The following is a 20664-nucleotide window of genomic DNA, read 5'->3' on the forward strand; positions in this document are numbered from 1 at the left end:
TGTAAGAGACGCCATCGCGCATAGATGACTGGTGATCAGTGTTTATAAAATGAATATTATAATTTCGAAATTGATGTGGAAAAATGGAAGTCGGATTAATCAGTATATCTTCGCTGTTATAAGTAAGTCTTTGTTTTTGGCTAAATCTGGATCATTTTTGGTATCTTCGTTGATGTGTGATTATTAATAATATTAAATACGAACAATGGCTTTATGTCAAAGACTTTGAGGGTAGTATAAGCGTATTTGATAGGCATAGTAGGTTATTAACAATAAAAAATAAAATTTTCATTATCAGTGTTTATTGGATTTTTAAATTAAAGATGACGTGAACATGAGTGATTGCCTGATCGAATATTCTTTCGAAGATTGCTTATAAAAATTACATTGAATTTTGTGGTAAACTTTTGTTACAAAGGCAACTCAAAAAATACACTGACTTTTGAATCGTCTACGACTAATTCAATTTTGTTGATATGTTAAAATTCCGGAAATAATAAATGCTAATTTTAAAAGGTTAAATTATTGGACTTTTTTAAGTAGACAGCTATTTTTATCTATTATTAAATTACTCAAAAGTCGTTTGAAATTTACGACTATATTATATAATATCTATAACAACTAGAATTTAAAGAAATTGAAATAAATGATTAAGAAGTAATAGCGGATGGCGTTATAACCTATGAGGCCCGGGCCTCAGATTTCTTTCGGTTCGCAAAAATATATAAATATGCTGTCGTTTTTGGAAGGCACGCCGGTTTCCTCACGATGTTTTCTTTCAACTCTGGGATGAGAGTCGCTCGATTGATTATATAAAAAAAGCTTAGTTATTTAACAGGGGGCAGAAGGTTCATCTGATGTAATTGATACCGCTCCCCATGAACACTCTCAGAGGGTTCAAGAGTGCGTTGCCAGCCTTTTAATGATTGGTTCGTAAATACTTCAGTAAGCAGGTTATGGTGGTGGTGCACGGTAGTTGTGAAGCGACGCGACAGACGTCGAGTTGATACGGACCGCAAATTTTTTGATAAGCTAATCCATAATACACAAATAGGAAAAACCAGTAACAGAATGCAACATTTAAACTTACTCACGGTGTGGCAAAAACAGATGAATAAATTAAAACAATTATACATTTTTTTATTAACAACAAATAAAAATGTTCATTTTATTCTGTGGGTTTCTACACGATGTCCTGTTAAAATAATATCTAGTGTCGTTGCCGATTCTTCTCTCTCTCTTCTTCTCCTTCTCCATCTTTCCTCAATAAATAAAATAATACGGTGTTTACTCTGAGAAGCCCCGTTTACGCGTGTCTTGCGCACCCGAAATATTATTGTTTCAGACAGTTGCACACAGGTTATATTTACAAGAATTATAACTTTATAATAAGGTTTAGGTTTTATATTTTCTTGTTGTAAGTCTCATTTTTATATCAATTAGTTTTCTATTGTATTAAGTTACTGTAAAAAATAGGCAAAACGGATATAACGATTATTGACTGTAAAACGTAAGTCACAAAACATAAAAAGCGATATTTTATATATATTTAATGAGGTCATAAACATAATAGAAATCTAATTAGCCCAATAGAAAGTTGCTTTTGTATTTGAAACTAGATAATTTTTCATCAAAACCACATTCTTAGTCATAACACGAGTCATCCTACTTATGTTAATTTTACTAAAGAAAATTCACAAACTACCTTTCTTGTATATATTATTGTAGTAGGATAGCAATTTCAAGTTAGGAACTTTACTTTTTAACTTTATTTTTAAACTGTACTCGCAGTTGCCCGAGAATACCCATAGTGTAAATCGTGATGGGGCAAAACTTGGACCTTCGGGGCCACAATTGGGAGCCATTGTAATCACAAGTTTTTAATTAATTAATTTGAATTAATTACAGAAATACAGACTAAGCCAATACGATAAAGTCGAGCAATGTTAAATAAAATATAATAAAGTACATATATAATATTAAACATATAAAAATGTGCATTGCTGTGTTAGCCTAGTGGCTTCAGCGTGCGACTCTCATACCTGAGGTCGTAGGTTCGATCTCGGGCTGTGCACCAATGGAGTTTCTTTCTATGTGCGCATTTAACATTTGCTCGAACGGTGAAGGAAAACATCGTAAGGAAACGATCGTCGATGTGTGTCTGGCACTGGAGGCTGATCACCTTCTTACCTATTAGATTTAAAAACTGATCATGAAACAGATTCAGAAATATACTGTGAATTCACTCTGCGAACATATAAATATGTTGATAGTGTCGGAGACAGCATTCAGTAGGTGCAACGTTACTGTTTACTCAATTATTAGTTACAGACACCGTACAAATAAAAAATAATTTCTAATGATACAAGTTTTTAATCCTATTCATAGCAAGCGTTTACTGTGACCCTTCTGACGCGAGATCTGCACTTGTATGTGTCGCAGCCAACTAGCTTAATAAGACGTTCAATTAACAGCCTAGCCTTTTAACTAAACGGTGCCTAAAATATGTTTAGCGAGTTCTACTCGGTTGCGAAAGATATACAACAGTTGGTCCACTTCTCAGTTTGCATTAGGGTTTTCGTAAATATTTTACTAACCCTTTCTCATAATCATATTTTTTAGACCAGAAAAACAGACCCTAGTGGGGTCCATCACACACCACACACGACCATCGCAGTATAACCAACGACAATGAAGTTGTCTTTGGTAAGAATTAAAGTCGTCATACATTTCGTGATGCAGCCTAGTTGTCTAATTAAATTGTATCAATCAATTACGTATTTATGGGTAATTTAGTAGTTAGCTGCATCAGTTTACCTAGTGATTATACTGTATTACTCCTAATGTACTCAATGACATATGATGGAACCAAATGATTATATAACACTTGAATAAGATTTATTTATGGATTTTTTAGTAGAAATATGGATACTGCCTGTTTTCGAAACGTGTAGGCATAGACCACATACCTCCAATTTATACTCTGCTACGCTCATCTCTTATGGGTGTTCTTGACATAGTTTTGATGATTAGAATATATATAATTTAATTATATATATATATATATATATTTCAGATAATTATCGTTGACCGTATATTTGTCTTCAGCGTGCGACTTTCATCCCCGGCTATGCACCAATAGACTATCTTTCTATGTGCGTTTTTAACAATCGCTCGAATGGTGAAGGAAAACATGGTGAGGAAACCGACTTGCCTTAGATTCAAAAACTCGACGGCTTTTGTCAGGCACTGGAGGCTGATCACCTACTTAATATAATATATATAATTATAATGCTATAATTTGCCTATTAGATGGACAAATGATCATGAAACAGATTAAACCATAAAAACCATTTTAATTATTTTAAAAACTGGTGTAAGTTAAAACCTTAAGATAAGATATTGGAACAGTTCATACGACCTACCATGCATAGCTTGTATCGACTGATGGCTATTACAATCCGTCGATAGGTTATTGGCACACTTTTAATATTATTTGAATTGATGACGAAATGTCAGATGGTCAAAAATGGATTGAGATAGGTTATGGGGTTTGGATGTATGTCTAACGGATATCCAGATTGAGGATTTATGATGATTTAAATATCCACCACTATGAAATCAATTTCTCAAAATCCTTGAGTATTTATTATTTATTTTTATTTCTTCCTTCGTGTTTGTTATGTTTGCCTATAAGTTGTCACACATTTTGTTTTCTTAGGTAACAAACAACAATGTATAAGTGCTCCGAGTGTTGGCAACTTACACCGGTAATTCCAATGTAAATTTTACGCAATTTAGTTTATAACTGTACTGGAAGCATCCACATGTTGTTTTTTTTTTAATTTTATCATTTCGTATCAAGCAATCACAATATTCAAATGAAATGGAAATTAATTCTGTTTTGCATTTCCTTCAAGAGGTCTTTTACTTTTTTATAGTTAAAAGTCCTAGAGCGAATGTTTTAATTGTTACATTAAATTATGTTACATAAAACTTAACGAGAATTATGAAGAAGATGGATTTTATTGATCTGTTAACACCATCCTATGAATGTTTTTAGATAATAAAGTTTAACGCCCTAAGCCAATAATTACTCTATTTATTTGGATTAAGATCTCTATCTCAGATGGTCAAAAGTGGATTGAGATAGGTTATTGGGTTTGGGCGTAAAAGTAATGTCGCTGCATGAAATCATGAATGAAACACGAGCAAATCCGTAGAATTGAAAGTAAAAGGACACAAACGCCATTCGAATAGTACAGCATTATAACAATTGTATGACTTTTCAGTTGTCATTATCGTATCGTTAGTTCTGTTACAATTCCAGCATATTTTACGCTTGAATTTTAGCATAAGAAGTACCATACGGTTTCCCAATTACGTAAATTTTAGCTAAAAAACGGTATACAACATAAAATGTACGATTCCAGATTATTTTACGCTTGAATTTAGCATACAATACGGCTTCCCAATTCCGGAATTTGAATTTTCGGACGTTGACCCGATGCAGACATTTTACGCGTATTTTATTTCCCTAATATCGTTTGGTTCATTAAAATGAAACTTGTTGAAAGATTATTATTTTTAAGGTAATGTAACTACACCCTCGGCTATAATCAAAAAGTTGAGTAACCTTACGGTTGAGTATTTGTAAGATAATAGTAACGTGGCGAAACCTTAAAATTTGTATGAATGACGTTTGGTCACTCCCATACAAAATTGTTTAGCGGTAGTGGTTAGAATTAGTTGTAATAATTCTGTTACTTTAAATAGTTTCTTAATAATTTCCTAGACAGAAAAGAAAATTTTTGTTTGATAATAATAATATGTTTGATCCGAACCTATTAAATTAAATTAATTTACCAATTATTCGAAATTCCTCGATCGAAGACTAACTATTTACGAAATTCGATTATATATTGTACCTACAGATAACAACATAAATTACCTGCAAATCGATATAGGTAGACTCTGTTTGTTCCTGCATATCAAATATATATTATTTAAATCTATCAATCAACCAATATTAGAACTGTGCGTTGTAAAACTGTGCTTTATGTTTCTGTTTCAATGTGTATTCGTATATCGTTTTGGCTTTTGTGTGTAATGTAATTGTTTGAATATTGTTTAGTGATTAGCTGTATCTGTATGAATACTTAAATAAAATAAATAAATAAATGTTTTATTCCAGTAACAATACCACTACTAAGTTTCGGCATGGTACAAGGATGGCTGTCACCAATGATATCAGTGCTCCAGTCATCCAACGGCCCAGCCCCAGTGCCATTCACACCAACAGACATATCCTGGATGACATCCGTAACTTACATCACAGCCATCATCATTGGGGCGCCAATGGGACACCTCACGGACAGATACGGAAGACGTGCAATGACTTTAATTACTACTCTGTCTTTAATTGTGAGTATAAGCCTTGCTTTTTTTTTATAGAACAGGGGGCAAACGGGCAGGAGGCTCACCTGATGTTAAGTGATACCGTCGCCCATGGACACTCTCAATGCAGAGGGCTCGCGAGTGCGTTGCCGGAAAAGTCTTGTGCATAGCCTTGTGGCTTAAGTATACGACTATCATCTCTTCTTTCTGTCTATATGCGAATTTAACGTTCGCTCGAACGGTGAAGGAAAACGGCTGCCATAGACGCAAAAAGTCGATAGCGTTTCGCACAGAAGGCTAATTACGTTGCCTATTAGATTGACAATTAATGAAACAAATATAAAAATCTGAGGCCGAGACCTAAAAAAGGTTTAGTGCCACTGATTTATTTATGTGCCTTGTGTTGTGATGCAAAACATCATTTATAACAGGAGGTGGTTTTGATGACGATTATGATTTTGAAACGATAGTTCGATTTTTATTAGTCAATGAATTCGACTGTCACACCCGTCGCGAAATGTGTTTGTCTATGACTCCTCAGAGGTCACAAATATCACCAATATAATACTGGCGGAGTATATCTGGCAAAGAAAGATTTTGTGGTTTTAAAATTTCTTTTTTAAATGAAAGTAAAATATTTTTATTAATGTTTAAATTGTATCTTTTTTTGTTAGGTATTGAGTAGAATTTTATGGTGGATAACTTTTTTACTGATTTTGAATTCATCTAAAAACTAAATGAAAGAATGTAAATAGAACTTATTTGTATCGTACTCATACAAATATGGAAAGGTTTATAAAAAATTTGGCTCCCTCTGAACTTTTGTTCAACACCATCGCGAAGGCTTCATCAAAACAACGCAACATATTTATTTTATGAATTATTGAAATCACGTACAAATTATAATTCCCTTCCGGTTTGCGGATATTTCCTAGATTCTCATATTTTATTGGTCAAGGCTTGTGTATTTATGTGAATAAATACGACAGATAATTATAGTTTTTTATACATAACTTTATTTTGTAGTTTAGAACTTTTTAGTATTTTTCGATTTTTTTTCTTTTATTCGGGTATCCCTAAGACATCTTTTGCGACCACAGAAGCAGGTTTAATCAGGATACATAGTTGTTTTTATATAGCACAGAAGCCAAAAGCCTGATGTTAAGTGATTCCTATATTATACAGTTATTATACACCCATAGACAATCACTCAATGCTAGAGGGCTCGCGAATACGTTGCCGTTAATAATCAATGAAAAACAGACAGCTGGTTCTTTAAATTTCAAAACCCGATTTAAAATTCTGAAATTAAAAAAAAATTCTTAATCTGTGGCACTGTAAAGATTTCGTTAATTTTATTTCCGGCGGGAAACGATAATCATTTATATACAAAACTTGCACTAAACAAAAAAATAACAATGGTGGTTTATTGTTTGTTTTTCTGAACTAAAAACAATGTTTTGGAATGTCTTCACGGAAGACGAACTTCCTTCCTAATCGCATTATTCTTTTAGTTCAACTTGTTTTTTGATCTAGACATTGACCTCTTTGAATCCGAAAGTAAATATTTTAGTTTTTGTGTATTATTAGCAAACTTGTTTTGTTATCAAGTTTTTCTGTCTCTGTACTCAATAATTTATGGGATGATATTATTTATTTTAACTTCGTTTCATTACTAAGTATATGTCAAGCAATCTATAAACAAATCAACAATATTAAAAATACCAGTAACACAGAAAAATTATACAATTACCTATAATAATAAAAAAATATACTAAAAACTAAAAGCTGGCATGTTAAGTTCATGAATTACAATACAAAAGAATGAAAAAAAATGTTCTAAAAATAAATCTAGTAACATTATTATTACGTATTTAATTCAAAATAATATAAACTCATCATTTACAATACATATAATATATTATATATTAATAATATTTATACCGAATAATGTAACTCTCGTAGAGTTACATTATTTGGTGATCAGCCTCCTTTTCTATTTCTAATTTATATTTATATTATATCCAAAACAATTTTTATTCTATTCGCCTCGCCTCGCGTCGGAATCTAAAAGACGACGAAAAACTTGTGCTGATAGTTAAGCATACATTTAGCGTTGACAAGACATTCAAGTATTTTAAAACCGATTAAAAACCAACCCTAGAGTGCTGTGTAATCCAAATTCGTGATACGTAAATGAAGAAGAGCATGCTTTACCTTTAGATTCAGAGTCGAGACTTGTGTGATTCCCGTACGTAAAATAGTTACTGGATTTAACATACGGGAGTGTAATCGCGCTATGTCTTAACTCGGGAAAAATTAAATTTCACAGAAAGGTGGCGACCAGCCTATAGATACAATAAAAAGTTTTCAACAGAAATCTTAACCTAAAACCAAAGTCTTTCACGTTTTTTATCTAATACTAGCAGGCCCGGATGCATTCGTTCCGCCTTACAGTCCAATAATATCATCTTAAGTTAAACATAATTTAGGATTTAATTAAGGTAATAACATTTTTTACAAATACAGAAAAGTTTTATTTTTCGTCATTGCAAAAGAAGAATGGCAGGCCTCTTACGCCAATATTGCTGTATTGATTGTTATAGTACTTATTGTTAGACAACATTTTTTGGTGAGAAATGTCTTCTATCAAGATCAAAGCCTGGTTATATATCTCCTCATTCCCGTCAAGATTGGGATTTCTTTAACTGACACGAATTCGATGTAAAATGAATGCACCACGTGCTGATTGCATTCGTAAAATTAATTAATTCATTTTCTGTTACTCGACAACATATCCGATGTTTTATTACTTATTCAACTATACGGAGGGGTGAAAAATCCACTCAAAAAGAGATAACTAACATCCATCTAGCCGATCTTGAGTTATAAGTTATAACTAACATGACTTTGTTTATGTATTTAGATAATATATTCTAATTCATAACAAACATTTTCAGATATACTGGCAAATGAAACTCATCTGCCTGGAACCCTGGGCGTTAATCCTCGCCCGTGCAATAGCTGGTATACCCTGCTCGGCCTGCTACATCGTTCTGCCCATTTATTTGAAGGAGATCAGTGATATTGATTTGAGAGGCGCCTTGGGTTCCTTGCTTATTTTAAACAGGTATTATATGAGATCTATCAGACCTTATAAGTGGCCTAGAGGAATGTTTTAGCGCTCTTCTAAATCTGTTAAAAAATACCAAATGTGCTTTCAGCAATCGTAGCGAGTCTTTGGTCAACTTTAAATAATTAGATGATTACTTCATACTATGATTAAGAGGGTTTTAACTTTTATTCGGTTATTGGTAAATTCAATCTAGATTGTGTTAATATGTGAGCGCCATGTTCATATCTACATAATAATTTATTTAACTTCTGCATTGCGACTTTTCGGCTGTACTAAATTTCACTTTTTAATATCGAAATATTATGTGTGTCCAAGTTTTGTTGGCGGATTTAGTATATGTATTGACATAACATCTACGATTCTTTGATATGTTATATCTTTATGTAAACTCTATTATGTCGTAATTATTTCCATATTAAAATCTGTTTCAACAATGTCTTAATGTAGAGCTTTTTAATTAAATTTAAATTTATTTGGCAACCAAGGCCTGCATTGTGCGGCGTAGAAGAATTAACATATATAAGATATTATGTTAATTTAATTTTTTTAACTTTGACACGAATTAAACATTTAATTATCTGCCATATTATGAATATACATTTTTGCGTATTTTGACGTTTTTAAGAGGAAATGAGGTTTTTGGTAACTACATATTTTGGAGTTTGAGATGTTAATAAATACCATTGTCAGTAGTTAGATATCGAAAATATCCAAAGTTATTAATATAATGCTTACCAATTAGTAGCACATGTTCTATTGCTACTTTAGAAATGTTCAACACTTTCATAAGTTTATTGCCCAAGGTTACATATTAGTGTCTAAGTTCTTTGTTATTTATATTAATGAGGATAATTTTAAAACTTTACAGAAACATTGGATATTTAATGAGCTACGTGTTCGCTGATCTTCTAGCCGTTACTACAATGTTATGGATAGGTTTCTTGGTACCGACAGTCGTGTTCTTTATATTTTTCGTTATGCCTGAGACTCCCGAGTTCCTTGTGAAGCAAGGAAAAGTTGACGTGAGTTATCTAAAGAATGTTTTTAGATCTTAAACAGTAATAGTCAGTCATAAAAGTTTCGTGAAAATTATATTAAATTATCGTGTTACGTAATGTAAATTTCGCAGCATTTATTTTTTACCGACTGTGTATATTGTGTTACCGTATGAATGATGTTTTATTATTTTATCTTTGTTTTGATTAACCTACCTAATTAGTATTCGTTAGTAATACATATGTTTAAGAAACTTACAATCTGATTTAAAATGACAGAATTGACTAAATCCTTTTTAACGAATTCACTAAAAGTTAAATTTAAAACATCACATACATAATGTTTAAATAAATTTATTTCTCATTACAAAAAAAATGTATTAGTATATACAAACCAGATACACGTCGCTATTAGCCGTCCCAATAGTCTACTAGGCTCATTCTGATATGTATCTATGTATAATGTATAATGATCTATGTATAATGACGAATGATCCTAATCCTTGTAATTGATTAGCTCCAGTTGAAACAATTTGTGTGACTCAAAACTTAGCGATTAAAAAGAGTGGTGGAAAGTTTCTTGCCAGTTCTTCTTGTCCGCTCTATGTCCTTGACTTGCGAACTGGTAGTAAATGTTAATTTACAATTGCTTGAATTTGTTTTTTTTGACATTCATAAGTGTACTTGATTACCTATATGAATAAAGATATTTTGAGTTTGAGTGAGAATGCCCTTTTGAATAAGTTTAACGCACTAATATTACGAATTTTAGATAGTAATTGATAAACATCTGATCAACCACCTACTTTAAACCACTTTATTTTTCAGGAAGCGAAGTCAGTACTCGCATGGCTTCGTGGAGTTGCTGTTACTGACCGTTCCATTGAGCAAGACATTGACACTATTGTTAAAGTTGAGAAACAAACTAAAGCCGATAAAAAATCTGTTTGGAAAATAATATGTAAGTTGTTAAAGATCCATAAATGCCTTTATAATCGCCTGGCTTTTTGGTTGTTCAAAGAAAAAGGGGGAAAAACTTATATGGTTTTTTTACATATTAGAAATGTGTCTGGTTTACAATTTCAGTAGCATGGATTCTACGGAGTTTAAGCGATAAACTTATTTTATTTTCCCATACTCACTCTGATAACAAAACTTTAAACTACTATTATCTTGAAAGCCCTCCAAACAGAAGACTGGTTATTTACGCAGTAGATATATAACACGAGTATGTGCACGGAAGACACTGTGCCAGCTGATAACAGTTTGGGTTGAAACACTTCGCCATAGTCTAGGTCATCGCCATTGACAGCTTCCGATTTTATTTAGTTTATTAGTTCAGTTCAGTCGCCGGATTCGAACCTGATATCAGTCTGAATAATAAATTTTTCCACCTTGCTTTCAGGGAAGGACAGACCCACGTTCAAAGCCTTCATCATCACGCTGGTTATTAAAATCACACAACAGTTCGACGGCTACCTCATCGTTCTCATATACGCTGGTTTCGTTACTGAAAAGGCCGCTGAATCGATCACCTTCAAGCTAACTCCTAACAAACAAGTAATGATGATTGGTCTGGTGCAATTATTTGGATCAATAGTTGCTACTTGCATTGTTGAAAGGACTGGAAGGAAGGTAAACAAATACTTTGTCCATACAATGTTATATAGTTATGACCAAATTTTAGAAGGAGATCCAATGATCTTAAAGCGAGAACTATTGGTTGAAATGTCTCCTATAATGCAATTGAAAGTAACTTAAACTTAACTAAAGTTAATTGTGCTGCCAATTTACTTTTAGGTTCAAGATATGTATGGGTTATATATAGTATAGGTTCTTCTGTTTCTTAAGCCCTAACTGATACGTAGACCTCCATACCGCTCTATCCTCAGACATTCGAGATATTGAGACCCATAATTGTCTTAATTCAGACCAAACGGCACGATTGAACCCGACTTGTCTTGCCTTGATTCTTCCCTACCGTTACCTATTAGTCGACTATGTCCGGTTCTCTCCTGGCAATATGACCAAAGTAGCTAAAGACCATTTAAGATATGGTTTCCCTACGATTTAAAATATTCTATATTCAAGTATATAAAATCAAGAACCCTGTAGGTATTGTAAAGCAAGTTAGTCATGCGCATTATTGAAACCATAACTTGTACGGCGTCACATAATTTTTCTAAATCCTTTTTTGTATCTTCCTGTTTAAATTTACGTAGAGTTGGACTAAAGAATATTTTCAATATTGTTTTACCAAACTGTAATTCATTTTTTTATCAGTTTACTACGCTGTCTGCATTCAACTTTACACTAAAATTTCCATCTGGAATTATTGACTCTATAATAACTTAAACCATGACTGCTAAGTACGAGTCCCATATGCCAAACGTATTGGATTTTGACACACGGAAGTAATAGAGGTTGGTCACCTTGGAGGTTATACTGACCCTAGTGACGTCATCATCCAAAATTCTTTTAGTATCAGTGGCGATGAATCTACTTATAATGATATAGTATCAACACTGAATTAAATCACTCTTATTAAGGGGTAAGCTTGTTTTCATAAGAACTAATTAAGCCAATTTTTTCAGCTTCTATTAGTATCCACATCATTCGCGGTTGGTGTTGGTATGCTGGTTCTCTCAGCGTGGTTCTATTTCACTGGTTTGGGGAGTTGGTTGCCGGGCTGGGTTCCCGTGGTGGCTATGTGTGTGTGTATCTTTGCCGATGCAGCTGGATTTCAACCGATATCGTACATTATTATCACCGATTTGTTCACATTTCAAGTAAGTTTAATAGTATTTATTTTTAACGACGCTAGTCCATTAGGTCTGTCCCTTTTCATTTCAACTTCATAACAATTTAACAGAAAGAGATGGATATTTTAGTTATTAGTAGTCGATAGGTATATCATGTTATGCCGACCGGAATGCCTGTATTTATATACTTGGATATACTATCGAAACTCGATATTTTAAATCTATATATTCTAATTAGAAAGCAATGTCGGTCTAGTGGCTTTAGCGTACGACTCTTATCCCTGAGGTCGTAGGTTCAATCCCCGGCTGTGCACCAATGGCCTTTCTTTATATGTGCGCAATATTTATATCATTCGCTCGATTGATGACGGAAAGCATTATGAGGAAACCGACATGTCTTAGACCCAAAAAGTCGATGACGTGTGTCAGGCACTGGAGGTTGATCACCAACTTGCCTATTACATTTACAAATGATCATGAAACAGATATAGAAATCTAAGGCCCAGACCTGAAACGGTTGTAGCAACACAGATATTTATTCATTTATAATCTAATTACACTTAGATAATGCATTGATGTATCGATTTTGAATGAATAAAATCCGTCATAAAATTTATAATTCATATAAATACATAATAATCAATCAGACAAATCGACTCTTTGAATCGTTCGTCTCTTTCTATCACAATTTGTGTACGCTGTGATAAAACAAGACAAATAATTTAGTGACTGGTTTAAGATAGACTAAGGATCTGTTTCACAATGTGTGGATAAGTACCAAAATAGCTATGCAATACATAAATTATTCGGAAGATAAAGGAGAAAGGTTCCGAATAAGAAACATCGCGTTTCATGACGAATAGTATTTTGCGTTTCACGGCTGTCTGATGAGCCGTGAAACGCAACGTAATAAATAGCTTATTTGGAACTTATGTATAACTTATCCGTACATTGTGAAACAGACCCTAATACTTGTTAAATTAATAAACAGATTATTGCAACCAACTTTCACTTAATGTGTTTAACATAATAACTTTCCTTTTGTTATACAATCCTAGTACTTTTCGATAAATATATGGTTAACATTATTTATTAGTTAGACCTTGTCAATTTAGATGTAATATGTGACATTTGGCCTTTGTATAATCATTCTTCCAAGTATTTTGTGGCTTTCTGTTCCCAATAATAATAGAATTTGAACTTAGGATAGTATTCAAGAGACTAAAAAAAATCAGTGGCGCTATAACCTCTTTAGGTCTTGGCCTCAGATTTCTGAATCTGTTTCATGATCATTTTTAAATCTAATAGTCAAGTTGGTGATCAACCTCCAGTGCCTGACACACGTCATCGACTTTTTGGGTCTAAGACATGTCGGTTTCCTCACGATGTTTTCCTTCACCGTTCGAGCAAATGTTCAATGCGCACTAAGAAAGAAACTCCATTGGTGCACAGCCGGGGATCGAACCTACGACCTCAGGTATGAGAGTCGCACGCTGAAGCCAACACTGCTCCATTCAAGAGACTCCCGAAACTTAATTAGTAAGGCCGTTGCATTTATATAATTTATATTGAATTAATTGTATAATTTATTAACAGCTTCGCGGGACTGTGTCATCGTTCGCGAACATCTGCGCGAAACTCAGCAATTTTATTCAAATGAAGTGGTTCGCGAAGGTCTGCGAACTAATCAGCATACACTGGACCTTTCTCTTCTTTGCTATTGTATCATTTTCCGCCTGCATTTATACTGTAATAGCTTTTCCAGAAACGAGGCATAAATCTGTTGAAGAAATATATGCAAAGTTAGAAAAGAAGAAAGAGCGCGCCGAGGTCGCATAGAACTTTCATAAATAGCCTTTTTTGTCCTTTTCACTCTTGTGTCACATTCCATAAATATGTAAGACAAAACAATCATCAACTAGTTGTCGTATGAATATCGCAGCCAACTTGCTTAATTAGCCGTTAAATTAACAGCTTAGCCGTTTAACTAAACGGAACCGTTTAACTAGTGGCCTGGCAGATAGTGGCCTTAAACATAGCGGACAGTTCATTAAACAGCTAGGCAAATGACTGGATCGATGATGTTTCATGACTTGCCTAGCCTGTTGACTGTTAATTTTTTTTTCTCTCACTTTCTCAAGCTCTTCAAATTGTCATTATGACGTTTGCGAACCACAACTGTTGTTGTATTTTCCAAAGTTTCATAAAAAAACAACATGTTCAATGGAAGAGTGCAGTGACAATAATAATATAATTTGACTCAATCAATTTAATTATATTCAATATATTTTATGTCATATGTTTCATCTTTTTTATTTCTGTCAATTATAATCGTACGAGTTGCCTTTGCATAAGCCAGGCAGTTTATTCAATATTGTAACAAACGCTACGTCTGAATAGCTAAAAGGCCGCTAGTTAAACAGCGCCGTTCAGTTAAAAGGCTAGACTGTTAATTAAACGGCTTATTAAACTAGTTGGCTGACTCACTTAACGTAAACTATATAAAAATGTACAAAGACCAAATCTCAATCGGTTCGTTTCAACTTAGCGAGCTGAACGGTTGATTCCTGATGCAGAGTAATGTTATCAATCTTCGTTTAAATAGAATCTTTTGTTGCGCAAAAAGAAATGTTTTTAATAAAATACACGAAATTCATTAAAATCATAAATTTAATAATAGGAGCGCCATCTACGTGTCAGCCTACGAACTTTCAGTCCACCTAATAACCTGTTCTGTTTCATTGTTATCAGTATCAGTAGTCCAAACGCAGACACGATTCGTCTCTCCATTTGACCAAAATCAAACGCGTTATCCTTTCAGTCGTCTCCCTTTATTTGGCCTCTATGGTATTTGAGAGTATAGAGAGTAAATATCTTATGCAGTCTTTATCTATTTTATCGGTCTCTATGATATCTGAATTTGTAGGAAATTTGTTTGTGACCAACTGTGAGGCATAAAATATATTACAAGTGAGGCATACAATTAATAGTTCTATAACACTTTTCTGACTCATTTGACCGTAAAAATCTCAATAATAATAAGGTTTTGTAAATATGTGTACATATATAAGTTAAACGTAAGAATGCTATTAGTGACTCAAAAAATATTTAAATTTGTAATTATAAAGCTTTAATACACTCAAATGTTAATTTAAATCAATGTAATAAAGATAATATATTAATTAAGTAAAGTTAATGATTCATTGTATATAAGTAGATTAATTAAATTAATTATAATTAAATATGTAGTTTTCTTTTACCGTACCTTTAGAGAGAAGAGAGTGTTTTTGGGACACTTTTCCTTATGTTTCGCCATTTTAGAAACTTTTTAAGATTATTAATAGACCATACCTTTAATAGACCATAGATATTATTGCACTCAGAAAGTATAAGTATGATTCAACATATAAAGTTTAATCGGTTATATATAGTTATAGTCTAACTATATATATAGTTTAAAAACAGTTTTGTTAAAAATACTCTTGCATTAAAACCAGGCTATACAGAAATAGATATCTTAATTTACGTAGTTATTCTATCGGTTAAGGAAAACATCGCAAGGAAACTTGCACGTCTTATTCACTATTACTTCCGTTTTAGAGGTACGGAAGTTACACTTGGCGCTAAATCTAGACTCAGGATCTCAGGGTAGTAAGACGCAATTAAGTATGCGTGAAGCCTAAATGAAATAAGCAACTGGTTCGATAAATGGAGAATCGGGGTAAACACGGGCAAGTCAGTGCAGGTGACATTCGCTCTGGGAAGAAGGACATGCCCGCCTGTCAACCTAGGAGGAAGGGAGCTGCCTCAAAGTGATACAGTCAAATATCTTGGACTGCACCTGGACCGTAGGTTGACATGGCAAAGGCATATCGAGGCAAAACGGCTTGAAATAAACTTGAAATACAAGAGGCTGCACTGGTTATTGGGTAGAAACTCGAAATTGTCCATCGACAACAAACTCCTTATTTACAATTCTGTTATAAAACCCGTGTGGACCTACGGAATACAATTGTGGGGAGCAACATGCGACTCTAATAAAACTAAAATTCAAAGAACACAAAATTACATCCTTAAACAAATAAGCAACTCGCCGTGGTTTATTAAAAACGCTGAAGTACATGAACACCTGGGCATACCTACAGTTAAAGCGGAAATAAAATTGTACGCCCAGAAGTACAAGACTAGGCTGGAAAACCATCCTAACCACCTAGCTGTTCAACTCACCCTACCCGAGTGTATAAGCCGTCTCAAAAGACGAAGAACCCTTGAGCTCGGCAACATTGTCTGAGCTAATATTATTATGGTAGATATTCCTATTGAGGAATGTCTCCACCCGTCAGTCTTCCTACAACTCATCTGCTCATAGTCAGAAGACTGATTGCACGATGCGCTCTAGAAAAAAAAAAAAAAAAAAAAAAAAGTATGCGTCGGGCATAAAAGTCACACATACTCGCAATATCAATGAAAGTAAGTACTCTATACTTTGTGGGTACTAAGTACTTGCCTTAACAAACGCAGAAAAGTATTGGATCTGACAAAATAGTGTATTGATCGCGTGCATTCCTTGTCCAATCGCATGTTTATGTAGTCCATTGAACTATTTTTTGTTATGATCAAGTTTAAATCTAAATCCGATACAGATAAAGTGATGTCAGTTTATGATAAACCCTCTAATGCTGCCGGTGTGTCGGTATCAATATCAATATTTTACGGTCGTTCCACTATCCTGTGGACCCCGGTAGTTGCTTACATCTACGGCTTACCAGCTCATACTGAAACCTATCCATCATTCATTATATTATGAAACTATAAATAATAATTGTTTTTTAACGATATTTCGAAATTTGCATACTAATTTCAGATAACTGTTGAGTTATTTGTAATTAATCAATCTTTTGTGTCAATATCATGGAAAAAAGTAGTTTATAATTATTATAAAATGCTATTTTCATTGCCAATACGAGCATCTTTCGAACAAGAAGGAATTCGGCTCTAAAATAATTGCTTGCCAAAATTGGACATGTCTACGAACCTCTTGACAACTGCATTTCTTTTTCTATATAACAGGGGGAGGCAGGAGGCTCCCAGGTCAAGCGATACCACCGCCCATAGACACTTACATAGAAGGCAATTCGTCGCCGGCGTTTTAACAACTGGTACGCTCTTTTCATCAAGTACCCTAAGTAAAATTGGTTCGTTATACTGGTTCGATATATGTACTTCAATTAAATTAAATGGGCAGCTAGTTCCATAAAGCGGTGGTTAGCGTTAATAACTGCTCAGCTAAGAACACGCTCAGAAGCTTCTGGAGCTTATATTCTAGATTTTGTCCATATTTATATGAAATTAAACCTTGAATATGGAATACATACGCCCTTATATATATATATATATAAGGGCGTATGTATAACATTTGCGTGAGAGGGCTTGGGACAAAATTACTTTTAAACAGGCGTGACCCACAAACAATTCGTTTAACGTTAGTGGGTCACTGTCGCAAAGTGATTTTGTTTGATGCCCATATTCACATTCCATATTCAAGGTTTAATTTCATATAAATATGGACAAAATCTAGAATATAAGCTCCAGAAGCTGCTGAGCTATATATATATATATATATTTTGTATCCTTAGACTCAAAGCTTATACGTCAGTATATTATCACACTTATGCAGACAATTTGACGTTAATTTTTTTAATTTAAAGAAATACCCACTTCTCTTCTTCCTAAAAAACACGACTGAATACAGTTCTAAATTCAAATGTAAACAGTATCTATGCTCCACATGTTTATTTTAGTCAAAACGTTTATTATTTGTCATTGTCACTGGCAGTTCAATGAAAAATCAACCAGTGCGAACAACCGTATGTTTACTTTTTTTAAGCCAAACAACCAGTGAGCGGATTCGCTTCTATTCCTTATGGTTTCTATGGACTTTTGTAGACTATAGACTTCAGTCATCAGTGTGTAAATTAAGTTGGTAACGGGCGCACGCGTGTGAGACTTTTAAGATTTACGATCTGACCAAGTTTTGACTGTAATTTGGATTTAAAACTACTATTATTATTATTCATATATTTTTATGAATTAAAAAATATTTATTGTGAAAGTGTCAAAGTGAAAGTAAGCAGACATTCCATCTTGAACCAGACTTAAAAAGGATTTAAACGATTTCTACTGATTTATGTGAGTATATTTTAATTTTATTAATACATTTTAGAAAGGTGTTAACTATTTAAAATATTGGCGTGTTTAAGTAAAATACCACTAGAGGAAATGAGTTTATCAAACAAATATAAATTTAAATAAAAACTTAATTATTTATTTGCTCGAAAAACTGGATAGTTAGAAAATATAATTATTAATTGAAACGGTATTTACTTTAAAAAAATAATTAAAAACTAATACGTTTATAAATTTCTGAAATATATTTTTAATTTCAATTATTCCCGTTAAATAGTAAAAACCTAATTTATTAACAACAAATACTGGCTGCGTACAAAATACGTGTTCATAGACAATAAACTTATAACACAAAACCTTTTTGTCATAAACCGGGTCCCGGTATAAGGGTTCCCTTTATTCTACCAGCTGCGTCGTAAATTCTTAAATCTATAGATTACAAAGGATACAAAAAATAATTCCGAAGTGACGCTGTCCAGAATTTAGAATTATATATTATTTTATAAGCGACGTATCTTTTTGGGTTGGTTAGTTATATATTTTTTGGTATTTTCTGCCATTACTCCAATTAGTTTTTTAAACATTATTTATGGAAGCAGGTTTAGCTGCTACTAATGTAATGTAATATATATGTAATATTTGTTTTAACGGAATATACTACTATAATATAATATACTGTTAGAATACTGGCCTTAGATTAGATTTTTATTAATTTTAACATAAATAGTATTAAAAAAACATTGTGTAATCGTATTTTTAATATCTGCGTGAATCATATATTTAAGATAACTGAGCACGGGAGTTATCATTTGAACTTGTTAAGATAAATAATAATTTGACATTGATAGTTAATTTAACCGCAAAAATAGAAGATTCTTTGTTAAACTAACAGATGTAAAATTTTCCGGTTAATTACTAAATTTGTTTGCTTAATGACTAAATTTATATTAAGAACTAAGCAAGTACAGCTAATACAATAGCGAAAATATTTGAATGTTTTCAATGAAATATTACGTTCTTTCTTCTTTGAATGAGTGAAAACGCTTTTCGTTTCGATACATTTGTTTTCCGCAAGGCGATCTATCACGCGAGTATAGATAGAGAATATTTGCTTATAATTTAGGCATCCTTCATTTGATATATTATCTATAAATTGTATTACATGAAAGTCCAATTATGAAACGACATTCGAAGGTATCTCTCGCTACTACTACTTGCAATGGTTTCGTCTACAATCTCTATGATTAGTTTTGTACTTTATACATTCCAGATTCGTGTTACAAATCTCTTGCACACGGCAGGTATACTTAACCATTGGCTTCGAAAAAGTGAAATAGTATAACGAAAGTGAATTATTATTGTCCCTTTTTTTATCAGTTAAAAATACAATATATATGTCAAAGACAATTAAATTACAAAATCATTATAAAAATAAAATTATAAATCTTTACAACGAATGGACACTCGTTCTGAGATGCTAAGTGTCTGGGCAAAACATTTTAATTGTACTTTTAAAGTTGTTAATGAATTTTAAAGACCGGTTAATTTTTAGATAAAATCTAATACATGTGTCAAGTCCTAGTAACACTAAAACATATGTTTTTATATGTTTTTGTGAGAAAATAAATAAATATATTATTATAATTATATAATTCTCGCCGTAATGAGACCGTGCGTCAGTGTAATGTAAGTTAATTAGAAATTAAGAAACAAAACGAGCGTCTAATCATCAAATACCTAACGAATCGTCAAATGTAAATTTAAATAAAGCTTGTTCATTGCTCTGAAATTATAAAAAAACTTTATCTGAGTTTAATATCATCCTTTATAATCTATGCATGATTCATTGTCTGTATTTTTTTATGAACAAATAAAGAATCCACAAAGGCGCGGACACAGAACAAGTGGAAAATAACTATCGACTCAAATATATCTTTCCGCTAACTTTCATATTCTCGTTCCCTTTGGAGTACACTCTTGTAAAGATCTAAGTTAGCTAAGCATTACAACAAGGAATTAATTTAAGTTGCCACAGGTACCAGAAATTGTTTTGAATTTCTATTTATCTATTTTCAATTATTATTAATACTATATAAGTTGATAATATTATAAATACTGTTTATTTGTGTGTTAGAAATAAGCGTATTAAAACATTACTATTAATGGTGTTTATTTCTTTGTTTTAATT

The 20664-nt window shown here is 32.8% G+C and overlaps 2 protein-coding genes across 3 annotated transcripts in view; both read left to right on the plus strand.

The window, feature by feature from the left end:
• Positions 1-15492, plus strand: LOC110995563 (facilitated trehalose transporter Tret1-like). Its single transcript, XM_022262773.2, has 8 exons — positions 1-122; positions 5195-5424; positions 8358-8527; positions 9402-9555; positions 10357-10489; positions 10934-11163; positions 12123-12317; positions 13887-15492. The coding sequence occupies exons 1-8, from the start codon at positions 50-52 to the stop codon at positions 14127-14129; spliced, it is 1428 nt and encodes a 475-aa protein (XP_022118465.2). The 5' UTR covers positions 1-49; the 3' UTR covers positions 14130-15492.
• A 2776-nt stretch (positions 15493-18268) lies between these two features.
• The window catches only part of LOC110995978 (solute carrier family 2, facilitated glucose transporter member 8), a 30342-nt gene continuing 27946 nt past the window's right edge, over positions 18269-20664 (plus strand). The window contains exon 1 of one of the 2 annotated variants that reach the window (XM_045632710.1): positions 18269-18479. The gene's annotated coding sequence lies outside the window, so the exon portion shown is untranslated. The remainder of the gene's footprint in view (positions 18480-20664) is intronic. The other variant, XM_045632711.1, reaches the window with a different exon arrangement.

The sequence above is a fragment of the Pieris rapae genome, chromosome 20, assembly GCF_905147795.1.
Source record: "Pieris rapae chromosome 20, ilPieRapa1.1, whole genome shotgun sequence".
Lineage (NCBI taxonomy): Eukaryota > Metazoa > Arthropoda > Insecta > Lepidoptera > Pieridae > Pieris > Pieris rapae.